The sequence below is a fragment of the Poecilia latipinna genome, unplaced genomic scaffold (assembly GCF_001443285.1).
Source record: "Poecilia latipinna isolate Pla-1442-1.1 unplaced genomic scaffold, P_latipinna-1.0 Scaffold172, whole genome shotgun sequence".
In the NCBI taxonomy this organism is placed as follows: Eukaryota; Metazoa; Chordata; class Actinopteri; order Cyprinodontiformes; family Poeciliidae; genus Poecilia; species Poecilia latipinna.
In genome coordinates this window covers 104,805-129,699 of record NW_015112788.1, presented here as the reverse complement: position 1 = coordinate 129,699, position 24,895 = coordinate 104,805, and the positions used below count along the sequence as shown (strand labels likewise).

At 38.8% G+C, this 24,895-nt stretch overlaps 2 protein-coding genes across 3 annotated transcripts in view; both read right to left on the bottom strand.

Moving 5' to 3' along the window:
• Positions 1 to 3,119: 3,119 nt before the first annotated feature.
• On the bottom strand, positions 3,120 to 6,312 carry LOC106946018 (GRAM domain-containing protein 2-like). The gene is made up of 3 exons (XM_015030074.1): positions 6,091 to 6,312; positions 4,694 to 4,798; positions 3,120 to 4,046 (listed from the first exon to the last, which is right to left on the bottom strand). The coding sequence occupies exons 1-3, from the start codon at positions 6,204 to 6,206 to the stop codon at positions 4,043 to 4,045; spliced, it is 225 nt and encodes a 74-aa protein (XP_014885560.1). The 5' UTR covers positions 6,207 to 6,312; the 3' UTR covers positions 3,120 to 4,042.
• A 5,376-nt stretch (positions 6,313 to 11,688) lies between these two features.
• The window catches only part of gramd2aa (GRAM domain containing 2Aa), a 32,132-nt gene continuing 18,925 nt past the window's right edge, over positions 11,689 to 24,895 (bottom strand). Inside the window, exons 3-12 of one of the 2 annotated variants that reach the window (XM_015030073.1) lie at positions 23,978 to 24,035; positions 20,931 to 21,267; positions 19,079 to 19,182; positions 18,526 to 18,624; positions 18,107 to 18,178; positions 17,942 to 17,998; positions 16,824 to 17,025; positions 14,660 to 14,753; positions 13,263 to 13,367; positions 11,689 to 12,615 (exon numbers count right to left, since the gene is read on the bottom strand). In XM_015030073.1, the coding sequence (XP_014885559.1) occupies positions 12,612 to 12,615; positions 13,263 to 13,367; positions 14,660 to 14,753; positions 16,824 to 17,025; positions 17,942 to 17,998; positions 18,107 to 18,178; positions 18,526 to 18,624; positions 19,079 to 19,182; positions 20,931 to 21,267; positions 23,978 to 24,035 (1,132 nt within the window). In that variant the 3' untranslated portion in view covers positions 11,689 to 12,611. Of the gene's footprint in view, positions 12,616 to 13,258; positions 13,368 to 14,659; positions 14,754 to 16,823; positions 17,026 to 17,941; positions 17,999 to 18,106; positions 18,179 to 18,525; positions 18,625 to 19,078; positions 19,183 to 20,930; positions 21,268 to 23,977; positions 24,036 to 24,895 lie in introns of those variants that run through there. The other variant, XM_015030072.1, reaches the window with a different exon arrangement.

The window sequence follows — 24,895 nt, the reverse complement described above, 5'->3', positions numbered from 1 at the left end:
GTCCTGCAACAGCTCAGCTCTTGGCCTGGGTCATTCAGGATGGGACTACTGGTTCGAATTAGCCATTACTGGGAGCAACAGGGAGAAATCAAATCATCTGATGAGGCACAGACGCTGGGAGTGAAGAACACTGAATTCTTTGTGTCCTCTTTTTCCCACAGACAGTTAATCCAACCATGAAAATGTACTCCTCTCCACATCAAGAGCCACGATTCCACCTGTAAGGCAAGTACTGTGCGGTTCATGTTACAGCAGAACCGCAGGAGCTGTTTTCGTCTCCGTAAACGACACGTTGACTGTGATATTTATGTCCCTGTTGTTATTTTGCGCTAACTGCTCTGGCTTTTTCAAATCATACATGTCACACATATTCTCCGCCTGCTCTCAGCTCTCCAGAGAGCGGGTGTTGCTCTCAGTCAGTGACGGCCACGTGGAAATAAAAATACAGCCAACGCATCCAACTGTTTGTGAACACTCTGTGGTCACAGCCGACCTCCAGATTCCAAAACACAGAGGCTGCAGCACTTTCTGGTCCTCTGACGATGAAATGTTCAATCAAACTGGCCATTGTTTTTATACAACATACCTTTGCTGTGAGACTTCCTTCTTGCACGCAACTTGTTAAAGTACCATATTTTATCTGCAGATTCTGTGGTAAAGTTTTAGAATTTTTTTGGAGCCTTCTTTTAGGATCGTGTGGCCTGCTTTTGGGGTACGCTTGCTTGGAAGGCCAGACTGAGGCATGTTGGGAGTGTTCTTCACCGTAGATTGTTTTCTTAGCAGTCTGATTTAACACAAGTTGTTAAAATCTTCTTTCTCAAGGCTTCAGGCAGCTCTTTTAAACTCAACATGCTCTCACTTCACCACCAAACTAAATGTTTAGGGCTTAAAATGGACAAGTTTCTCTGGAAATGCTGGGTGATGATATTTTAGCCTTCTTAACCCAAAGTGATTTTATCTGAAAATAATTTTAGCCATTTTAAGCGAGAATAAATGTAGAGTATCTTTTTAATTTATCCTCTCCAGNAGCTGTTTCGGTACGGTCCAAATGGATATTTTTAGGCCAAGTAGACCCATAGACCAACCAGGGATCACTCCAAAAGCAGGAAGTGGACTATAGCACCGGGCATTCTGGGTAGATACAACCTAAACAAATTCCAGAGTGCAGCTGTGCAGGGAGAAGTGACCTGTGGTCTTTTTCCAAAGACAAGTGAGAAATCATACAACCGATAAAATCCGACGTTTCACCTGTACTCTGCTTTTTTCCCTTCAGTTTCGTTTGACTATATTACCAAAATCCCCAGGTGTATTGTTAAAATCTATATGAAATACCTTATAATACATGTCAAAACAACTGAATATGCAGTAATATATATAACAAAAAAAACATTTCATGTTTTCATTTTGTTTCTTCATTCTAATATAAAATGCATCCAAGAAACGATATTTCCGTCCCAGAATCACCTCGGCCAGGAAGAAATGCTTTTTTTTTTTTCTCCTCTTTTTTTCTGTTTTCAGTTAAGGCGGCAGCAGGCCTCCCTTCATAAAAGCGCCAGCTGTAATACATTTGGATCGCGCTCGCTGCACACATTAACTCAGACACATTTAACGACCCTCTGATGTAATGGGTTCTTGGAAGTCCTCCAGCTTTGTCGCCTCGGATGTGTGATGATTTTACAGTGTGTGACACAGATCGTTACCATGAAGTCACAGTACGCCTCCTCGCTCACGCCGAGGGGGGTCGCAGGTCAGCGGAGCAGCATTCCAGGACAGACAATACGACTCCCTGGAGGAAAGGAGGTGGCTGCAGCTCGTCTGGCCATCTGCTTCAACTCAACCCCACCAAAGCTCCCTTTGCTCTGCTGCTCTGAGCTTTTTGCAGAGGCTTTTTTAAAGAGACTGGAAGGAGTTGGTGTCCTGCTGAGACTGATAAACTAAATGCTGCATGAGAAAATGATTAGCATCTACACGTTTTGATTCACGACGGACTGAATTACAAAGCAGAAACACTTTGGGATACATTAAGGAGTAAGAAGAAGAAAACTAAAAATGAATACTGGAGTCACAGGACAGTGTCCCATGACAGAACATCCGTTTTCTTCAGCAATAAAAAACTACACTTCAAAAACAAAATCTTATTATTGGTATTTTTGGTTTAGTTTTTACCGCAAACATTTTAGTACACTTGAAATAAGAAAACTATCTCACAACTTTTCAGCAACATACAAGAGCTTGTTTTAAGTCAATAATTACTTATTGTTGATGGAAAAAGTGCCAGTTTTAAGTGAAGTAATCCGCCATAAATCTCAGCAAGTTGAAGAAAAAACTTCAGAATTGTTTCTGTATCATTTTAGAAAATATTCCACATGTATTTTCTAAAAACACGTCATTCCACTTCGTGCAGAGGTTCTGGGCTACTGAGAAACAATCGCTTCCCGTAGGCGTGGACTCTGTCGAGGTTTTAAATATTACCTAATTGTAAACATTTGGGCGTGACGTATGTAATATGCCAGTTTGATGCCATGAAGCTTACCAGAAATTCCCTGCACTGTAAACAACCATCGTCCACCGCAAAGAGAGAAGAACCGAGACGAGCAAGATGGCCGTTACTGTTAATTCAATATTTGGAAGCGAGGCCAACGTGGACTGAACGGCTTTGTTCACTTCCTCCACTGCTGTTGCCAAAACTACAGGCAGATTACAATTCTAACACAACGCAGAAAATCAACATCATCGTTCACGACTTTTCCTTCTGTTCACTTATTGATCCGGTTGAAATTCTGCAGGAGAGAATCCAAGTCAATGGGAGAAAGCCCAGGCAAAGCTGTGAAGAGAGATGAGAATCGAGCAAATTGTGAAGGAAGGCAATGGCCAGGCTAAGGCTAAGGTCTATTATGAGGTAAAAATTACAAATAGCACAATCCAAAATCAATTACATCTTGTAGAGGAGCATCTTTTTCCCGAAGTTAATATTTCTCTACCCTTGATTTACAACATTGGATAAAGTTTCAGTGATTTTCCAGTTCATCTTGAAAGGCAATTAAAGAACAGGATAAACAAGAAAATTTCAAGACTGTCGCTCTTTTTGTCGGAAAGCAAAGCAGAAAGCTACAAAGTCTGTCATTTTAATGTAGTCGCAGATTTAATTTAAAAGCGTCCAGAAATACATCATCATCCGTAGAAAATCCATGAGATATCCTCAGACAAACATCATAAAACAAATACTCTGTTTGACTCTTAAAGACTAACATCTTCACTTGAAATGTTTGAGTAAAAGAATCCAAGCAACTTTTTTTTTTACACAGATATTCATAAATGTGATGAAAAACAAAATTTTATCTAATCACTCCACTCTTTTTTTTAAAGCTATTATTGCTCTGTTTCACTAGAAACAAGTGAAATCTCTGTGCTCACATGACCTTCTTCTGTGAATACCTTTAAGATGACAACTGAGTACCTTTTACTGAAGAAAAAAAAAAACACTTGATGCGACATGTGGCTGAAACGATTCGGACTTCATCTTTACAAGAAAAAGTGCAACGTTACTGCTAGTTTTAACTCTCCCTCTAAAATTAAACTAGTTTGCTCAATTAGTCAAAAATATGTTTGATATAAACAAACGGCTCACTCACGCTGGCAACCATCAAAAAATACAAACATTTCCTTTTTACTTACATCTCAATATTTTAACATCAAACGTCTTTCTCATCCGTCTGCACAACAGAGCAGTGAGGATTCAGCAGCATCTTTTTTTCCCCCCACTTTTCACACTGAAGCACATCTGCGATATGAACTGCTGACAATCTATAACAAAATCTACTTTCTGTTTAGAAATAAATATACAGTCTGTTTGCATAGTCTGGAAGTGATCTTGGGTTGGGTGGTCGTCCCGGACCTTATAGATGCCTGGAACCTTGATGATGCAGCCGAGGAGGGATGGAGGGTTTGTTATGATCCTGGATCTGTGCTGGGGTGGTGGGTGGAAGGGGGGCATCATCGGCTCCAAGCTTGAAGAGAGAGGGTTTAAAGTGGAAGGCAGAGGTTACCTGGAACAGGAGAAGACAGTGTTGTTAGTGGAAACCTAATGGCACAGATAGTTTTTATCCCTGTATGCATAATTATTATGTCCTTACATTCTTAGCAACAGAACTAGTGAAGTAGATGAGGTTGGGCAATATGGATTAAAAATGAAATAATACCAAATCCGTATTTAATTTGTTTTATTTCTTGTTTTCTTTTATAAAAAATTTTTTTTACAAATGACTCACAAAAGTGGCTTTTATTTCAGTTCCCACTCCTGTGAGTTGTACGGCGGAGTATTAGGTTCAGGCAAGGAGAATTCTTGTGTCATTACAAGAATATTGTGTAATATTAGGTGAATAAAGATGCAATTTGACCAGAAAAATGTCTTACATTATGGAGAGGGGGGGGAGTAATTTTAATGAGAAAAAAGCTCAGAAAAAGTTACCAAAATATGATGTGAAATAGCTCCACTAGCGTTCATGGCGTGCGAAAAGCGCTCGTTGGCAATGAAAAGTTTTACAAAACTTTTGCTCAAAACTTGCTATTCAGTACAAACATGAATTGATTTCATCTAAGTATGTACAAGATTTCCACTGTTTTGAAGAAAACATATCCGTCTTTGTTACTTTATTTATTTTTTTTTTAGTCACACTGCCTGCAGGTGTGTTACCTCTCTCTGAGGGGCAGATTTGGGTTACTGAGGAAGGAGAGCTGCTGCTCCAGACTGCACACACGAAAGGCCAGATAGCACGATGAGAGGATGAGGAGGATTATTCTGATGAAAGAAGAAGAGACAAACACATTGAGATGCTTCTGTAACACCAAGGAAGAGAGCTGTAATGTTTCTGAATGAACACTGGGGGGCGGTGTTTGCTGTCCTGTCATGTATCCGTAAAAGTTGAAAAGAAGAAAGCCAAAACATTTGCTGTATTGTGTTTTTACTGTTTTCTAATTTCCTTCAAACTTATTTTCTTCATTCTATTTTTGTCTTAGTTCTCTTCATTTAAAAAGTCTTAGTCTTATTTGAACTCGTCCCTTCCTCTAACAGCTGACGCAGGAATTTACAAAATGAACGAAAATAAATTGAAACATTGTGGACAACATGAGAAAATGAAAATACGTTTATGATTAATAAATTCTTTTGACATATTCACACATTTATGTTTAAAAACATTTACATTTTATGAATCAAAACTGAAAAAATGTAGAATTTTTATTATTGTTAATTGTAAATAAAATGAATACAAAAACAAACTTAAAGTTATTGTGACATGAAAGAAAGAAAGAAAGAAAGAAATACATGAATAAAACATACGATTGGAGCAGAAACTAACTAATGAATAAATTATTATGAGTGAAAATTAAAGGGCAAAAGAAATAACCTACAAATATAACCCTATTTCCCAATTAAATTATTTTTTTACAACATAACTAAATCAAATAATAAATATGGATATTGATACTAAAGTAAATTATGAATAAGAAAAAGTAAATAAAACAATTGACTCATTTTAGACGTCTAAGATTATAGATTTTAAATTATTTTGTTGAATCTTTTTGTTGGGTCGTTTTAATTGTTTCTGACGATGATTTTTCCCAATTTTGCCATAAATCTATAACACCTTTAATTTTATGTTGTGTCTAAATCTAAAACAGCTGCATAAAACTATACTGATTACAACTATTATGCATGATATGTGCTTTGGGTGTGTATTTTATGAGTGAATGAGGTTGAGCTCTATTTCTTCACTCAGGAGGTTAAGCTTGCTAATAAAACAAATGATGTACAGAAATAGATGACGAAGCGCATGTCGCTCTGTGACATAATGTGAGAGACATTGTGGTGAACAACGGTTCATCGGAGGGCGTTTCTCTGTGGACTGAGTGTTTCAGCAGCTCTCATCTCCTGTGACTGAATCACCTCCTATTTATATCAGCACATTAAAGCCCAGTGTGTGTGTGTGTGTGTGTGTGCGTGTGTGTGTGCGTGTGTGTGTGTGTGTGTGTGGAGCTACGAGTCAGCTGTTGGAGAAGGTGAAGGTGGTGTGTGCCCCTTCATCCACTCACAGCAGGGTGAAGAACTTGAGCAGCTGGTACTCCATCTGACCCAACTCTGCCACCGGCTCTGATAAAAGACCTCTGTCTGTTTGCAGACCTCTCTCTGAAACACACACACACACCATAACACCACACCATTAACATTACTCGACTGTCCTACATATTCCATTTTTTAGCTTTGACTTTTTGTGAAAACCTGAGTAAATTTGTGCTCAGATTAAATCTTTCCTTCGACATAAAAACTGTCGANAAGAAAAAATCATCTAACATCTCACAGCTGAAAGCAAAGAGTGGAAACAACCTTCCTCAAACTGAAGTCAGAAGTAGATAGGTACAAGAAACATTTGGTGTTAACATTTGGTGTTAACTGTAATTTTTCACAGTGCAGGTCATCTGCCTGTGGTTCAGGACAGTCTCCTTCCTCATCATGCTTTAATATCACGGTGTTAGAAATTTATATATCTAAAATTAAGTCCTTAAAACGTCTCAAATTCATTAGAAAAAAATAAGTTGGCCTTAATCACAGGTCTTAAATGTTGTAAAGGCAGCAGTATTAAATCTCCAAACATTCTATACCCTTGCTAACGAGCTAACTAGCTAGCTAGGTTGCTAGGTAACTGTTTCAAGCTAGCTAGCTTGGCATTACTACCATATAAAATAGTAAGTTATATTTTGTACATTTCTATCGTGTTACAGGTCTTATAAATTTAATTCATAAAAATTCTTTTAAAAGTCCTCCTTTTGCGTTAGAAACCCGCAGAGATACTGCATTTTCAACATCTTCAGCTAAGTGACTAACATGTTTTTATTAACAGCTACCTGCGCGTCGGATGGGACATTAAAGCTCTGCTGCTGACAAACATCCCAGCTCGGCTCCCAGCTGCGCTCTGCTGTTAAATCTTGTTCAGGATTTGTAAGTGGGCCAAGTTCACGTCATAATATCAAAGTGGAAAAGAAAGGGTACATACCAAACCAGTGAAATGCGGAGGTGGCCTTTAGGACTGAATGCTTCGGAAATACAAACTATTAAATCCACACCGCAGAGGACGAGCAGCTGAAGACGCATGCTTCAAAATATATATTTTCAGGGACCCAAAATGTAAACTGAAATAGCTAAAAGAAAAAAGAAAAAAAGAGAAAAACTAAAAAAAAAACAACAACAACTAGGAAAACATTGAAAATTAGTTGAACTGTTAACAAGGCATGAATAATGTTTTGACTAGAGGTGTGCCGATCGATCGGCCACCGATCATAATCGGCGGTATCTCATTTCGCAGCCAGGTGAATTACATTATGTTTTTACACATAATGTAACCGGTAGTGCTTATGATTTAAAAAAAATAAATAATTATGTGATCGGTATCGGTGGTCGGCCCTCATGAGTGATCGGAATTGGAATCGGCAGGAAAAAACCTGATCGGCACATCTCTAGTTTTGACCCCATATTTGTTTTTGTTTTTTTAAAACTCTATGTGAGTAACCAGTGTGACTAAGTCATGCAAACAGTACCAGAAGGCCTAAAAATTTAGATTTTTGCATCAGAAGAAAAAAAAAATCAATTTTGTACTTTTTCACTTCATCTAAAAACAAAACCTTCAGAACTGCTGCCATGATGCCCTCTCGATCTGGTATTGGTTAAACTGTGTCCCCCATAAAACTAGTGAGTGTCCACATTTACTGCATACATACAATGCCTTGCAATAGTATTCACGCCCCTTAGTAACAATGCAACAACAAAATGTCTATCCAGTCTACCTGAGCTTGAACTGCATTACAAAAAAGAAACAGATAAATCCAGTCTCTAGAGTCTAGACATATGTAAGCCCACTTAAAATGGAAAATTAATTAACCTATATATGTATGTGTGTATATATATATATATATATATATATATATATATATATATATATATATATATATATATATATATATATATATATATATATATATATATATATATTTTTTTTTATAATGAGGGTCCATCTGAAAATATTGTTTATGAGTTTATGGGGTAGGAGTTCATAAGTTTATTTCTTCTTCCTACTCTTTTTTGAGCATGTTAAGATTATTGTGGTACAAAAATATGTCTCTTTTGCATTCCTTGTTTATGTGTGTGATTTCATATTTCTATCATGTTCGAAATAAATAAAATAAATACATGTGCAATGCATGCAACAAAACTGCAACTGCGCAATAATAATTGTGGCAAAAGCTGCTTGTACAAATGTGTTGGCACAAGGGGTCTAAATGCAAATGCCTGCTTCACTTTTCAGATTTTTATATATTAAAAGTTTTGAAAGCAACATCTCAAATTCCTTCAGCTTTACAACCAAGCTTTAGTTTAAAAGAACCACAAGTCATTAAAAAAATGTGAAAACCCATCTATGAATTTGGATTTGGCTGCTTGGCCCACTGCGGTTAAGTCAGCAAAATTCAACGTTTTCCACAGTTAAAGGTTTTTAAGCAAGACATTAAAAAATAATTCAGTGTCCTGCAACAGCTCAGCTCTTGGCCTGGGTCATTCAGGATGGGACTACTGGTTCGAATTAGCCATTACTGGGAGCAACAGGGAGAAATCAAATCATCTGATGAGGCACAGACGCTGGGAGTGAAGAACACTGAATTCTTTGTGTCCTCTTTTTCCCACAGACAGTTAATCCAACCATGAAAATGTACTCCTCTCCACATCAAGAGCCACGATTCCACCTGTAAGGCAAGTACTGTGCGGTTCATGTTACAGCAGAACCGCAGGAGCTGTTTTCGTCTCCGTAAACGACACGTTGACTGTGATATTTATGTCCCTGTTGTTATTTTGCGCTAACTGCTCTGGCTTTTTCAAATCATACATGTCACACATATTCTCCGCCTGCTCTCAGCTCTCCAGAGAGCGGGTGTTGCTCTCAGTCAGTGACGGCCACGTGGAAATAAAAATACAGCCAACGCATCCAACTGTTTGTGAACACTCTGTGGTCACAGCCGACCTCCAGATTCCAAAACACAGAGGCTGCAGCACTTTCTGGTCCTCTGACGATGAAATGTTCAATCAAACTGGCCATTGTTTTTATACAACATACCTTTGCTGTGAGACTTCCTTCTTGCACGCAACTTGTTAAAGTACCATATTTTATCTGCAGATTCTGTGGTAAAGTTTTAGAATTTTTTTGGAGCCTTCTTTTAGGATCGTGTGGCCTGCTTTTGGGGTACGCTTGCTTGGAAGGCCAGACTGAGGCATGTTGGGAGTGTTCTTCACCGTAGATTGTTTTCTTAGCAGTCTGATTTAACACAAGTTGTTAAAATCTTCTTTCTCAAGGCTTCAGGCAGCTCTTTTAAACTCAACATGCTCTCACTTCACCACCAAACTAAATGTTTAGGGCTTAAAATGGACAAGTTTCTCTGGAAATGCTGGGTGATGATATTTTAGCCTTCTTAACCCAAAGTGATTTTATCTGAAAATAATTTTAGCCATTTTAAGCGAGAATAAATGTAGAGTATCTTTTTAATTTATCCTCTCCAGAAGCTGTTTCGGTACGGTCCAAATGGATATTTTTAGGCCAAGTAGACCCATAGACCAACCAGGGATCACTCCAAAAGCAGGAAGTGGACTATAGCACCGGGCATTCTGGGTAGATACAACCTAAACAAATTCCAGAGTGCAGCTGTGCAGGGAGAAGTGACCTGTGGTCTTTTTCCAAAGACAAGTGAGAAATCATACAACCGATAAAATCCGACGTTTCACCTGTACTCTGCTTTTTTCCCTTCAGTTTCGTTTGACTATATTACCAAAATCCCCAGGTGTATTGTTAAAATCTATATGAAATACCTTATAATACATGTCAAAACAACTGAATATGCAGTAATATATATAACAAAAAAAACATTTCATGTTTTCATTTTGTTTCTTCATTCTAATATAAAATGCATCCAAGAAACGATATTTCCGTCCCAGAATCACCTCGGCCAGGAAGAAATGCTTTTTTTTTTTTCTCCTCTTTTTTTCTGTTTTCAGTTAAGGCGGCAGCAGGCCTCCCTTCATAAAAGCGCCAGCTGTAATACATTTGGATCGCGCTCGCTGCACACATTAACTCAGACACATTTAACGACCCTCTGATGTAATGGGTTCTTGGAAGTCCTCCAGCTTTGTCGCCTCGGATGTGTGATGATTTTACAGTGTGTGACACAGATCGTTACCATGAAGTCACAGTACGCCTCCTCGCTCACGCCGAGGGGGGTCGCAGGTCAGCGGAGCAGCATTCCAGGACAGACAATACGACTCCCTGGAGGAAAGGAGGTGGCTGCAGCTCGTCTGGCCATCTGCTTCAACTCAACCCCACCAAAGCTCCCTTTGCTCTGCTGCTCTGAGCTTTTTGCAGAGGCTTTTTTAAAGAGACTGGAAGGAGTTGGTGTCCTGCTGAGACTGATAAACTAAATGCTGCATGAGAAAATGATTAGCATCTACACGTTTTGATTCACGACGGACTGAATTACAAAGCAGAAACACTTTGGGATACATTAAGGAGTAAGAAGAAGAAAACTAAAAATGAATACTGGAGTCACAGGACAGTGTCCCATGACAGAACATCCGTTTTCTTCAGCAATAAAAAACTACACTTCAAAAACAAAATCTTATTATTGGTATTTTTGGTTTAGTTTTTACCGCAAACATTTTAGTACACTTGAAATAAGAAAACTATCTCACAACTTTTCAGCAACATACAAGAGCTTGTTTTAAGTCAATAATTACTTATTGTTGATGGAAAAAGTGCCAGTTTTAAGTGAAGTAATCCGCCATAAATCTCAGCAAGTTGAAGAAAAAACTTCAGAATTGTTTCTGTATCATTTTAGAAAATATTCCACATGTATTTTCTAAAAACACGTCATTCCACTTCGTGCAGAGGTTCTGGGCTACTGAGAAACAATCGCTTCCCGTAGGCGTGGACTCTGTCGAGGTTTTAAATATTACCTAATTGTAAACATTTGGGCGTGACGTATGTAATATGCCAGTTTGATGCCATGAAGCTTACCAGAAATTCCCTGCACTGTAAACAACCATCGTCCACCGCAAAGAGAGAAGAACCGAGACGAGCAAGATGGCCGTTACTGTTAATTCAATATTTGGAAGCGAGGCCAACGTGGACTGAACGGCTTTGTTCACTTCCTCCACTGCTGTTGCCAAAACTACAGGCAGATTACAATTCTAACACAACGCAGAAAATCAACATCATCGTTCACGACTTTTCCTTCTGTTCACTTATTGATCCGGTTGAAATTCTGCAGGAGAGAATCCAAGTCAATGGGAGAAAGCCCAGGCAAAGCTGTGAAGAGAGATGAGAATCGAGCAAATTGTGAAGGAAGGCAATGGCCAGGCTAAGGCTAAGGTCTATTATGAGGTAAAAATTACAAATAGCACAATCCAAAATCAATTACATCTTGTAGAGGAGCATCTTTTTCCCGAAGTTAATATTTCTCTACCCTTGATTTACAACATTGGATAAAGTTTCAGTGATTTTCCAGTTCATCTTGAAAGGCAATTAAAGAACAGGATAAACAAGAAAATTTCAAGACTGTCGCTCTTTTTGTCGGAAAGCAAAGCAGAAAGCTACAAAGTCTGTCATTTTAATGTAGTCGCAGATTTAATTTAAAAGCGTCCAGAAATACATCATCATCCGTAGAAAATCCATGAGATATCCTCAGACAAACATCATAAAACAAATACTCTGTTTGACTCTTAAAGACTAACATCTTCACTTGAAATGTTTGAGTAAAAGAATCCAAGCAACTTTTTTTTTTACACAGATATTCATAAATGTGATGAAAAACAAAATTTTATCTAATCACTCCACTCTTTTTTTTAAAGCTATTATTGCTCTGTTTCACTAGAAACAAGTGAAATCTCTGTGCTCACATGACCTTCTTCTGTGAATACCTTTAAGATGACAACTGAGTACCTTTTACTGAAGAAAAAAAAAAACACTTGATGCGACATGTGGCTGAAACGATTCGGACTTCATCTTTACAAGAAAAAGTGCAACGTTACTGCTAGTTTTAACTCTCCCTCTAAAATTAAACTAGTTTGCTCAATTAGTCAAAAATATGTTTGATATAAACAAACGGCTCACTCACGCTGGCAACCATCAAAAAATACAAACATTTCCTTTTTACTTACATCTCAATATTTTAACATCAAACGTCTTTCTCATCCGTCTGCACAACAGAGCAGTGAGGATTCAGCAGCATCTTTTTTTCCCCCCACTTTTCACACTGAAGCACATCTGCGATATGAACTGCTGACAATCTATAACAAAATCTACTTTCTGTTTAGAAATAAATATACAGTCTGTTTGCATAGTCTGGAAGTGATCTTGGGTTGGGTGGTCGTCCCGGACCTTATAGATGCCTGGAACCTTGATGATGCAGCCGAGGAGGGATGGAGGGTTTGTTATGATCCTGGATCTGTGCTGGGGTGGTGGGTGGAAGGGGGGCATCATCGGCTCCAAGCTTGAAGAGAGAGGGTTTAAAGTGGAAGGCAGAGGTTACCTGGAACAGGAGAAGACAGTGTTGTTAGTGGAAACCTAATGGCACAGATAGTTTTTATCCCTGTATGCATAATTATTATGTCCTTACATTCTTAGCAACAGAACTAGTGAAGTAGATGAGGTTGGGCAATATGGATTAAAAATGAAATAATACCAAATCCGTATTTAATTTGTTTTATTTCTTGTTTTCTTTTATAAAAAATTTTTTTTACAAATGACTCACAAAAGTGGCTTTTATTTCAGTTCNCNCTCCTGTGAGTTGTACGGCGGAGTATTAGGTTCAGGCAAGGAGAATTCTTGTGTCATTACAAGAATATTGTGTAATATTAGGTGAATAAAGATGCAATTTGACCAGAAAAATGTCTTACATTATGGAGAGGGGGGGGAGTAATTTTAATGAGAAAAAAGCTCAGAAAAAGTTACCAAAATATGATGTGAAATAGCTCCACTAGCGTTCATGGCGTGCGAAAAGCGCTCGTTGGCAATGAAAAGTTTTACAAAACTTTTGCTCAAAACTTGCTATTCAGTACAAACATGAATTGATTTCATCTAAGTATGTACAAGATTTCCACTGTTTTGAAGAAAACATATCCGTCTTTGTTACTTTATTTATTTTTTTTTTAGTCACACTGCCTGCAGGTGTGTTACCTCTCTCTGAGGGGCAGATTTGGGTTACTGAGGAAGGAGAGCTGCTGCTCCAGACTGCACACACGAAAGGCCAGATAGCACGATGAGAGGATGAGGAGGATTATTCTGATGAAAGAAGAAGAGACAAACACATTGAGATGCTTCTGTAACACCAAGGAAGAGAGCTGTAATGTTTCTGAATGAACACTGGGGGGCGGTGTTTGCTGTCCTGTCATGTATCCGTAAAAGTTGAAAAGAAGAAAGCCAAAACATTTGCTGTATTGTGTTTTTACTGTTTTCTAATTTCCTTCAAACTTATTTTCTTCATTCTATTTTTGTCTTAGTTCTCTTCATTTAAAAAGTCTTAGTCTTATTTGAACTCGTCCCTTCCTCTAACAGCTGACGCAGGAATTTACAAAATGAACGAAAATAAATTGAAACATTGTGGACAACATGAGAAAATGAAAATACGTTTATGATTAATAAATTCTTTTGACATATTCACACATTTATGTTTAAAAACATTTACATTTTATGAATCAAAACTGAAAAAATGTAGAATTTTTATTATTGTTAATTGTAAATAAAATGAATACAAAAACAAACTTAAAGTTATTGTGACATGAAAGAAAGAAAGAAAGAAAGAAATACATGAATAAAACATACGATTGGAGCAGAAACTAACTAATGAATAAATTATTATGAGTGAAAATTAAAGGGCAAAAGAAATAACCTACAAATATAACCCTATTTCCCAATTAAATTATTTTTTTACAACATAACTAAATCAAATAATAAATATGGATATTGATACTAAAGTAAATTATGAATAAGAAAAAGTAAATAAAACAATTGACTCATTTTAGACGTCTAAGATTATAGATTTTAAATTATTTTGTTGAATCTTTTTGTTGGGTCGTTTTAATTGTTTCTGACGATGATTTTTCCCAATTTTGCCATAAATCTATAACACCTTTAATTTTATGTTGTGTCTAAATCTAAAACAGCTGCATAAAACTATACTGATTACAACTATTATGCATGATATGTGCTTTGGGTGTGTATTTTATGAGTGAATGAGGTTGAGCTCTATTTCTTCACTTAGGAGGTTAAGCTTGCTAATAAAACAAATGATGTACAGAAATAGATGACGAAGCGCATGTCACTCTGTGACATAATGTGAGAGACATTGTGGTGAACAACGGTTCATCGGAGGGCGTTTCTCTGTGGACTGAGTGTTTCAGCAGCTCTCATCTCCTGTGACTGAATCACCTCCTATTTATATCAGCACATTAAAGCCCAGTGTGTGTGTGTGTGTGTGTGTGCGTGTGTGTGTGCGTGTGTGTGTGTGTGTGTGTGGAGCTACGAGTCAGCTGTTGGAGAAGGTGAAGGTGGTGTGTGCCCCTTCATCCACTCACAGCAGGGTGAAGAACTTGAGCAGCTGGTACTCCATCTGACCCAACTCTGCCACCGGCTCTGATAAAAGACCTCTGTCTGTTTGCAGACCTCTCTCTGAAACACACACACACACCATAACACCACACCATTAACATTACTCGACTGTCCTACATATTCCATTTTTTAGCTTTGACTTTTTGTGAAAACCTGAGTAAATTTGTGCTCAGATTAAATCTTTCCTTCGACATAAAAACTGTCGAGACATTGTCTCGACAGGTAGTGAGTAGCTGCTGCTGCTGCTGCTGCTCATCATCTTATAACTGGACTTTAGTGGGTGAACTCCATATACTGCCACTTACTGGCAACATCAGAAAAAAAACATGTAGCCAGAAATGAAGAGCACCTGTAGATGGTTTTGCCAGTCTTTAGGAAAAATAAATATTGGTAGCTTCACATAGCGACTAAGGACTAATTGTTAACATTTCTGTCTTTATGCTGGGAGGAAATGGCAAAGAATCGTGTGTTCACTAGTGGACATCGTGTCTCATTCTCCATATTTTCCCTGATCTTTTGCCTATTACTTGTGACTGAGTTGTTGTTTTTTTTTAAATACGTCAAGTGTTTCTGTAGTAAGAATAAACACATTTTCACTATAAAACTGTAACTTTAAGTTGTTTTTAACCAAAACATTTCTACCCAAACTGGTGGCAATTTCTAAGATAATATTAGTGCCTTTTTTTTTATGATGCTTCTTCATATTACAAAAAGGCCAGAGAAGTGAAACACAGCTCAACAAAAACAAAAGTTAAAAGCACAAAATTTTTTTCTTGGTTTGGTGAACATTGTTACAAATGGAAATACAGTATTTGGCTGCTTATATTATTTATGCTTTGGTCCTTAATCGTAGTATTAATTTATGTCTCATACACACCTGAGCGTCTAAATGCATGTTGTTCATATGAGTGAACATATGAAAAACTCCTGCAGCTTAATTATTATGTTGTTAATCAAAGATGATTTAAAACAGGCAGAAACATGCACAGTGGGGTCATCATAACTCACACATACAAGGGGTTAGGAGTAGCAGCAGGTTAAAAAGTTTAGTTAAAACACAGCGCCATATAATAGGCAGTTTACTGCATTGATATGAGTAAAAATATTTAACTATTCAACACTTCTTAAGCTTGTGATTTCAAGCAGGCAGAACCTGCTCTCATCCTCTGAAGTGCTGTTTATTGGTAGTTCTTATTTTGACTTTTGATTAGAGAAGTGGATAAGTGTGCGATAAAAGACGTTTCAGGCCTTGAAGTTACATTTAGAGCAGATGAAGTGGGTTTGAACGTCACATCGTTCAGAAACAGGAAGGAAAAGACCTTTTTTTTGGTTGGTCATCTTTTTTTGTTATCCAACGTTTTTAGTAAATAGAATTTATGAAGCAACCTTGATGGTGCTAAAATCCTCATTTATTTCCGTCAACTTGCTAACTTTGATGTATTTTATGACAAAGTGTAAACACTTTTCATATATTGTGACAGCAAGACGCTCATTATATGCGAGTTGCTATGAAAACTGAATCAATGGGATTACCATGCAGTATATCACCTTCTCTGTTCTGTACTTATTTTGCAGCCATTTTGGATTTGAAGTAAAAATTGTTGAGGAAAAAAAGCTAAAGGAAGGTGATGTCAATAATAAGCATCAGGTCTATGAAATATTCAACATGCTGCCCAGAGCACCAAAACATTCATCCATCCAGAATTTTCCAGAACATGGTTCACGGCAGACGTTTTGTTGTGATAATCTCAACTTAATCCGCACGGGCACAAAGCTTTTTAATACAATCCTCCACGTGATTTAATCTCCATCTTGTTGCGTAAGAGAAAAAAAAAATCCAAACAGAGATCATTCATTTGCTCTCACATTCATACAAAAATGGGAATCCTATTTTGTGTCCCACGGTGGTTCCTGTCCAGATTTAGCAAAGGGGGAGCTAAGTTTTTGTTTTTGTTTCGTTTTGTTTTGTTTTTCTGGCTCGACCTTTTTAATTCAATTTATAGAAAAGCAAATTCACCTCTGGAAAATATTTTCTGGACGAATGTTTAATAGCACTGACTAAATATGTGCACAAAACATCAGAGACTGAATAGGTGTGTGTGTGTGTGTGTGTGTGTGTGTGTGTGTGACCTTCCAGTGGCGGCTCCGTCTTGAAGGGTGTGTCTGCTGCTCCCAGGCCGCTGGTGGAGCTGCCCAGCAGGTCGGGAAGGGACGAGGACACGGACACCACAGACGGTTTCCGTCTCCATTTTAACACCGACGGGAACTCGTCAACCACTGGGAACTCATCCGGAGCCGGGAACTCATCCTGCAGCACAGCAGAAAGACGAGGCTGTCCAGTTACTCAACAAACCAGTTCACGAACATTTATGGTTCTAACCTGACATGAAGATGAAAATATAACACGGCTGTTAAATAATTTACTATTTTTCATTTAAAGCATAAAGAAATTCCTGGCAACATTTTTTTCCAATTCATTTTTGAATAAAATAAATAATCATTTGGGTCAGGAGTCCCCCAAAAAACTATTATCAGGATTTTTTTTCTTTTATTTGCTTGTTTTATAATTTATATGATCTGTATACATTGGCAAAAAGTTGGAGATTATTCTGATGCTGTATGTCTGGTTATTATTATTATTATTATTATTATTTGCTTGTCCTGTTATGAGTCAGTTTGGAATCAGTTTGTTTTTGTGTAATGTTATTTATTACATAGTAAATTCAACAGGGATATGGCCACCACAACATTTCTGATCATTACTGAGCTGGTAAGTGACACGTTTCATTAAATTGAGATAAAAGGTAGGTTAAATCAGTCTTCCTTCTCATTTTCAAACACAAAAGTAGTTGATAAGCTTATTATTTTGTTCTTGGTTATGTAATCACATGTTTTCTCTTGTCCTACTAGTTACTTGTTTTCTTTGTTTTTAGAAAACCTGTTTGAGAAACAAAAATCTAAATAGTCTTTTCAATTGAACATGCTCACTTTTGTTACAGAGAATATCAAGGACAAGCCAGGAAGCTAACAGAGCGCCGCAACACAAGGTGACCTCAGAGAGCATCCAGCCGACCCAGGGAATAATTCACCACATGGCTGCAGCTGCGGCAGAACGATCGATCGATCTCCTCTTTGCGAAGTCGACCCTCAGCTTCGGATCGTTCCGCGCTTCATAAAACCCATCAACGGCGCTTTTGATGGCTGAATTTGGACGATTTTACGGCGTTTTGTGAAAGACTTTCACTCACCAGCGATAAGACCGGCTCTTCCATGAACTGCTTTAAGCTCAGGCTCTTCCCGTTGACCTGCAGGGGGAAAAAACACAGACGCCTCTTTATCTGACACGCTGCCACATGGACTTAATGAATAAGTACACCTGGTGTGTGTGTGTGTGTGTGTGTGTGTTCACAGACCTGTAAGTGTGTGCAGATCCTGCGGAGGACATCATACACACTATCTCTTGATAGCAGGGAGACGAAAACATACTGAGGAGATAAAAGAGAATAACAGGAGTTTTATTAACTATTATTCCACCCACTGTCCTGCCATGACGAGAAGATAATCAGTGTTATTCACTTCACTTGCTAGTGGACCTAATGTTTTGTCTAATTAGTGCACTTAAGGTCATTATTAGTGATTTCACCTCTTCTTCGTTGGTTATTTCAGTGGTTCCCAAACTTTTCAGCCTTCTAACATAAAAAATTATTTATACCCAAATATTTTTTATGATCCCCTATAAGAAACTAGCAGGAAAAAAAAAAACAATAGGCTAACCTTAAATTAGGCTAACTTTAAGTTGTTAGTTTATTATCTCTCTGGCTGAAGCGTCTACCTTCTGGTTGGTGTCCGTCGTGATGGCCAAGCCGTTGGGCACCAGGCCGGCCGTCTTGTGCTTCTTCACAAGTCGCACAGTAACGACGGGGATGGCCACCTGAGCAGAACGACAAGGAACTTTTCAGGAAGACACAAACCTTGGATTTGACCTCTAAACCGCTAGAGCGAGAAAGCAGGAGAGAAAGAGCAAAGAGACGGGCCCTGCAGAAAACCAGCAGGGACACAAAACCTGCATTATTGAGTCAGAATGTGAGGAATGCGGCTTCAATAAGTGGCTTACTGTCACTGAAACCTCTGGAGTTTCAAGGAAATTGAAGGAAGAGCTGGAAAGTCCAACATCAAAGTGAAACATTTCAGAGACGAGTAAAGTTAAAGGTTAAAAACACGAAGAATAAAGACAGAGGGACTTCCAGTTTGCTCCTAATCCTGATTGACTTCCAGCGAAACCATTTGTAAAGCTGTGCAATCAGCTTTGCCAGGCTGTGACTTTAAAAGTCGCCCGGATCAAGTTTCCCCCACAGTCACTGTGAGTTTATTAAGCTGCCTCCTACCTTGATGTCCTTGCCGAAGAGGTTGGCATAGAAACACAGCCAATTTCTGGAGATGTAGAGGCGGCCCTGCAGGAGGATGTCTCTAAGAAGAGCACAGGAGTACACTGACAAAAGAAGAAGCACAAAATACTTAACAAGAGCACAATAGTTAAAGAAACAACACACGTCCGACATCCTGTAGTTTAACATCACACAGTCCCAGAGGGAAAACTCCAAGCAATGATCAGGAAATAAAATAAGCAAAACAGAAGTTGACTCAGTGCTGGGGTTTGTTTTATACTTTACATGTTTCCAAATCAGGATCATGTTCTGGTTTTGAATTTCCAGGATGAAACAAAAAATATTCCCCAAAGCCTGGAGGACGGTTTTCTAACGATGCATTTGACTGAACTTTCCAGATATTCTCACTGATGCAATACAGAATTTCTCCACTTGGGGGCGGGGAAGTTAGCCAGGTATAAAAATGTTTTTATGCAGGAACTTACGAAATTTAAAAAAATAAAAGGGCAAGGATTAATGAGTTGCAACAAAAGTATTTATTTATGCAGAATAAATGTGGTTTTTTTGTCTGTCTTTCTATTTTTATAGCTTTTAACAGTTTTTAACAGTCAAAAACAATAATAATAATAAAAAACACTAGAAGCTAGATTATTTTAAAATCATGCACAATAAAATTTGGCACAAAAAAAAAATCCTGCGATAGTTCTTTAAATGATGGATTTCTTCTAAACTTAAAAGTAGAAATGTACCTACAGTTTTAATTTCTATGCAGGCATGTCCAGCTGACAAACAGGAAGACTTAAAAAAACAAGAAGAAAACTGATCTGTTTTACTCGATATTTACTACTAACATTTTAATTAATACAGAAAAGGTTGCTAAAAGCTAAACTCTGCACTGCAAAAACACAAAATCTTAAGTATTTTTAGTCTGGTTTCCCTGTGTAAATATCTTAGTATCCTTGAAATAAGACAAAACTAACTTACAAGTAACTTTTCTGGAACATATAAGAGCTTGTTTTAAGTAAATAATTAATTAATATTGATATTTTTAAAAAGTCCACTGGCAGATTGTTTCACTAATAAGATATTTTTCTAGTGCTATAAGGGACTGAAAACAAGCTCCCGAGTTGCTGAAAAGTTACTTGTACGCTAGTTTTATCTTATTTCAAGCATAGAACGACATTTTTACTAGAAACTAGACAAAAATATTTGGTAAGATTTTGTGTTTTTTTGCAGTGCGTCAGCAAGACACAACTTCGTAAAATCAGAGGTTGGAAATCGGCCCCAAATCTCTGTCCCAGTAATTATTTTGATAAATAATAATATTGAAGATCATTTTAAAGTGATATACTGATGATGGCATAATAATGCAAGTTTGCCCTCTCAAAGACTAATAAACTTTAATTTTGTCAAGAAGTCTTAAGTCTGGATCTGAATATCCAAAAATGAAACAAAACAAATAAAAAACACTTAGAACAAAAAACATTAATGAGATGCATTAATGTCTCTGTAACCAAAATTGCCCTTCAAAAAACCATTAATAATCAGAATGTGAATCATCAAGCTCATTTTAACTTATCATGCGACTAATTGATCCACTGATCGATCGCTTATTGCTACAGGCAAACTTCACCTAAAACAGACACATTTTTAGTTACCTTGTTTTTCAAAGTTTAGACACAAATTGATTTTTTTTTCAGCTGATGACATCACCACAAAATGACACAACAACTTACACACACGTACACCCACGCGCGCACACACAGTCCTGTTTTCCTCACAGGGCAGGTACATGCTGTCCCGCCACAAGCAGCTCATGCGCACAGTGTAAAAGCTGACACGGTGACGGTACCTTTCATGAGGATCTCATCCTTGGGCACGCATGGGAACAGTTTGTGGTACTGCGAGTTGTACTTGCTGACAGTCTGTGCAGAGGGACAGGGCAGAGTCATGAGCAGCTCCTTGGCGGACCGGCCTGCCCGCACAGCGCCAGCCCCGCTGACCCCTCCACCTTCACCGCCGCCGCCTTCTCCACCGCCTCCGGCTCCGCTCGGCGCAGACACCACCCTCTCCCACAAAGGACGAGAGCTCTGCACCAGGCTCAGAACGTTGGCACCGTACTCACACACACACTCTCGCACATCCAAGGCCTGGAGCAAACTGCTGCAAGACACACACTGTTCCCCCCCCTGCAGCTGGTCAGTGTTGGGCTGAGGTTACCGTCTACTCAACATGCATCTGCCTCTAAGTGCAGCTAAAACAAACACACACACCTACACTACAGACTAGCAGCAGCTACGCCTCATTTTGTCGCCTCTGAGCTCTTTCTCGACTACAAGGCTGCCTTTTTCTGTCTCAAATACACCTTCAGTGGCTCTGCCGCTGCTCCCTCCCCACCCCTCTTTCCTTCACACACATACACTCACTCTGTCCTTCAGCTGGAAAACACACAGGTACTTTTAACTCCTTTCTTTCCCTCCCTTCTGCTCGCTGCTGTCAGTTTCTCTAACGCCAAGAACATTCAAGTCGCCCATTTCTTCCCTTAAAAAAGAAAAAAGAAAAATAACTAGATCTCTCCTTCATCTCCCCTCACCTCGCTGCTACAACTCACCTCCAGCCTTCAGAGTCTCTGCTACAACTTTCCTGCTCTGCATCTCATCTATCACTGTTTCGCTCTGTCGTTCTGCATCGCTCCTGGTGCTCTTTTCACTATTTATAGCACGCGGCAAGAAGTAGCTCCTGTCCTCAGAGCGGCGCTTGCAGAGAGTTAGGATACTGTGCAGGGGGAAACCCTCGGTTAACGTTGGTCTGGAGGAATATGCTGACTCATTCAGAGTGGAAATTAGATTCGTTTCCAAAGTGTATTACTTTGCTAAATGACAAAAAGAGTACACAAGAGGACAGAGGCAGTTTGTGATCTTTTTTCTGTTGAATTAAATAACCAAAGCGTTTGCCCCTCCTTGCAGATTTCTTCTGTTTTTGCCTTTTCTTTTTTGTTTGTTATACTTAAATGTCTCAGATCATCAAACTAAGTCAAATAATGATTTCATCAAACCGACCTGGAGCCATGTGGAAAAGCGATCGGCTAACAGTCGCTCTTCTTTGCAGAAACGTTTTAGTTCAGCCATCTTGGAGGAGTTTACAGAGTGAGCCTCATCTTTATGGTACATGAATTGGATTCGAGTCCGGCTCAAAGCTTTACTTGGTTGTTTCTTTGGAACACACTTCGCTTTCATCGTCACAATATTCAAACACTTTAAATCCAGTTTTTAAATGCACTTCTTGTTTAATTCCTTGCTTTTATACAGCGTCCTTTACAATCCAGAAACCTCAAATCCCAAACCATCACACCACCACCACCGTGTCTGACAGTCTGTTTCCACAATTCTGGGTTAGTTTTAGCTCAGGCGTAACATGAACCGCACTTTCACTTTCCAAGAAGTTCCACTTTTGTCTCGTCAGTGCAGACAAAACTTCCCCAAAGGTCTTGTGGATCGAGACGCTTTGTGACACATGAGAGCAGCCTTTGTGTCTCTTTTTGTCAGCTGTGGTTGCGGCCTTTGAACTCTCCCACGGAGGCAGTTTGTGCCCAGCCTCCTTCTTCATGTAGACTCATGAACTCTGACCTCAACTAAAGCAAATGAAGCCTGCAGTGTTTTGGATGTCCTGGTGTCTTCACCCTTCTGGATGAAGTCAATGAACTCCTGGAGTCATTTTGCTAGATTGGACACAACTTGGAAGATTCACCGCTGGTCCATGTTTTCTCTGGAGCTAGCTGGCATCCACTAACTACAGCTTCTACACTCATTTTCATTTCGGGCCAAATCAAAAACCTGGATGTTCTTAAAGGGCCAGTTGTGCCAGAATGTATAAAACCCACTAAGCTGTTAAAATATCAATGAATGGCTGTTTGTGTCAGTTTCTTAAAATTAAATATTGAACATCTTTTCACATTGACCAGTCCATCCAGGATTTTGTGAATGTTTTTGTGTTTTTTTTATTTTATTTTTTATTTTTGGCAATATATGATGCTAAATGTAACTTTTGTTACTTGCCACATTGGTCATGGACTGCTTGACATCAAGTAAGGCTGAGGCAGCAGTCACTTTAAACCCAATGTTTTCAGACAATTTTAAGAAGAATTTTCTGCAAAAATCAGGAAAAGAAATATGTGGGTCTGTTGATTGTGTGTGGGTTTTGTATGAATTTTGCAGATTTGTGAAAAACTGGAGGGATTAATTGATGTAATTTGGTGCCCAACGGCCCACATAAAAAGCTACGGTGGGCCAGATTTGGCCCCAGAGCCTCGAGTTTGATATGTGTCCTACACTGTAGTGTGCTGGATTCCCAAAGCGATAGGAATTAATTTGGATCCCTTTTCAGACTTCGATTACTTTTTTCCTACTGTTTTCGTTTAGATGATATGTTGCTTTTTGAGATTTTTTTTTTCTCGCTTACTTTATGCTATACGATGTTCTATTTAAAGTTATTTCTTACATTTGATCATCAGGCCTGAGTTAGGCTGGTGAAAACTTACACAGCTTTCCAAAAACTGTGGCTCATCACAGTCATTTCATGATTTAACATGAGGGACAATTATTTTTTCACATGGGGCCATGTAACGGTGGAAAGCTTTTTACCTCAATGGATGAAAGAATAAAAAAAAAAAAAGGTTGTCTTTATCTGAAATTCCACTTTATGTGGTGATCTGACATAAAAACAGAAAAACCTGCAAGGAAGATCAATACTCTGGATTTGGAAAGATTTTTTTCGATATTTCAAGACGTGAGCAACATGTTCACATTTCACAGCCTAACGCTACTGAAGCTTCGCTACGCTTTTATTAGCTAACTTTACTACATGTTTGTTTAAAGCAAAACCAAAACAGGACAAACTCACCGATCCCCTGTAGCATTTCTTCACATCTTCATAGGAAAGGTCTTCAATCAGCTGAAACCTGTGGTGTAGTAAAAAAAATGTAAATAATATATAATAATAATACATGAACCAAACTCACACTATAATTGTATATATGGGCAAGGTGAGCTTAAAATAAAAGATTGTGAAGATATTCCTGCAAATTGGATGGAAAATCTGAGCCAAAAGAGGTAAAAACACTTGAAATGTACATATTGTATTACATGTAGGAAGGTTCATTGTATCTGAAGCCAGAGTTGGCATTAGATAGATATACCGAGCAGCTGAAGCGTGAGCAGCGGCCACGCCAGGCGATTATCTGTGTCGCTCTTTTAATAGCAAGAGTTTCACTTCAAACTTGCCTCCGGAGGAGCAGATGTCCCAGCATGACGCTCGTAAATCTGCTTCCGAGGCAGGAATAACAACTCAGCAGATAAAAACCCAGCACAATCAATCCTGGAAGGAAAATGCCACTGAACTGCTCCGTTCAGGTGTTCTGGGGAAGGCGGCAGCCGGTGTGGACCGAGGAAAGGCCGAATGTGGCGAGGCATTTAGATAGAAGGAGAGAGAGAGAGAGAAGCACACTTTGTCTTTCATCCAGTATCTCACTGAAAGTGTCGGGTGACTGACAGCGAGCTCAGGGAGTGTAACGCGGCGCTGATATGAAAGCACCGCCGCAGGAGGAGGCACTGATAACACTGCGGCCCAGCAGGCGCTCCGACGGAGCCAGTCAAGCTGCTGCTGGTTCCACTGGAGAGCTGAAAGTGAAAGTCCACACTGCAGCCGTCATTCCTCGGTGAAAACGTATCGTATCAGCAGCCAGTCAGGACCGATTCTCGCTTCACTTTTACACTGGGTTTGAAAGTTTTACCCATATTAGACGACACCTGGGCATGTCTA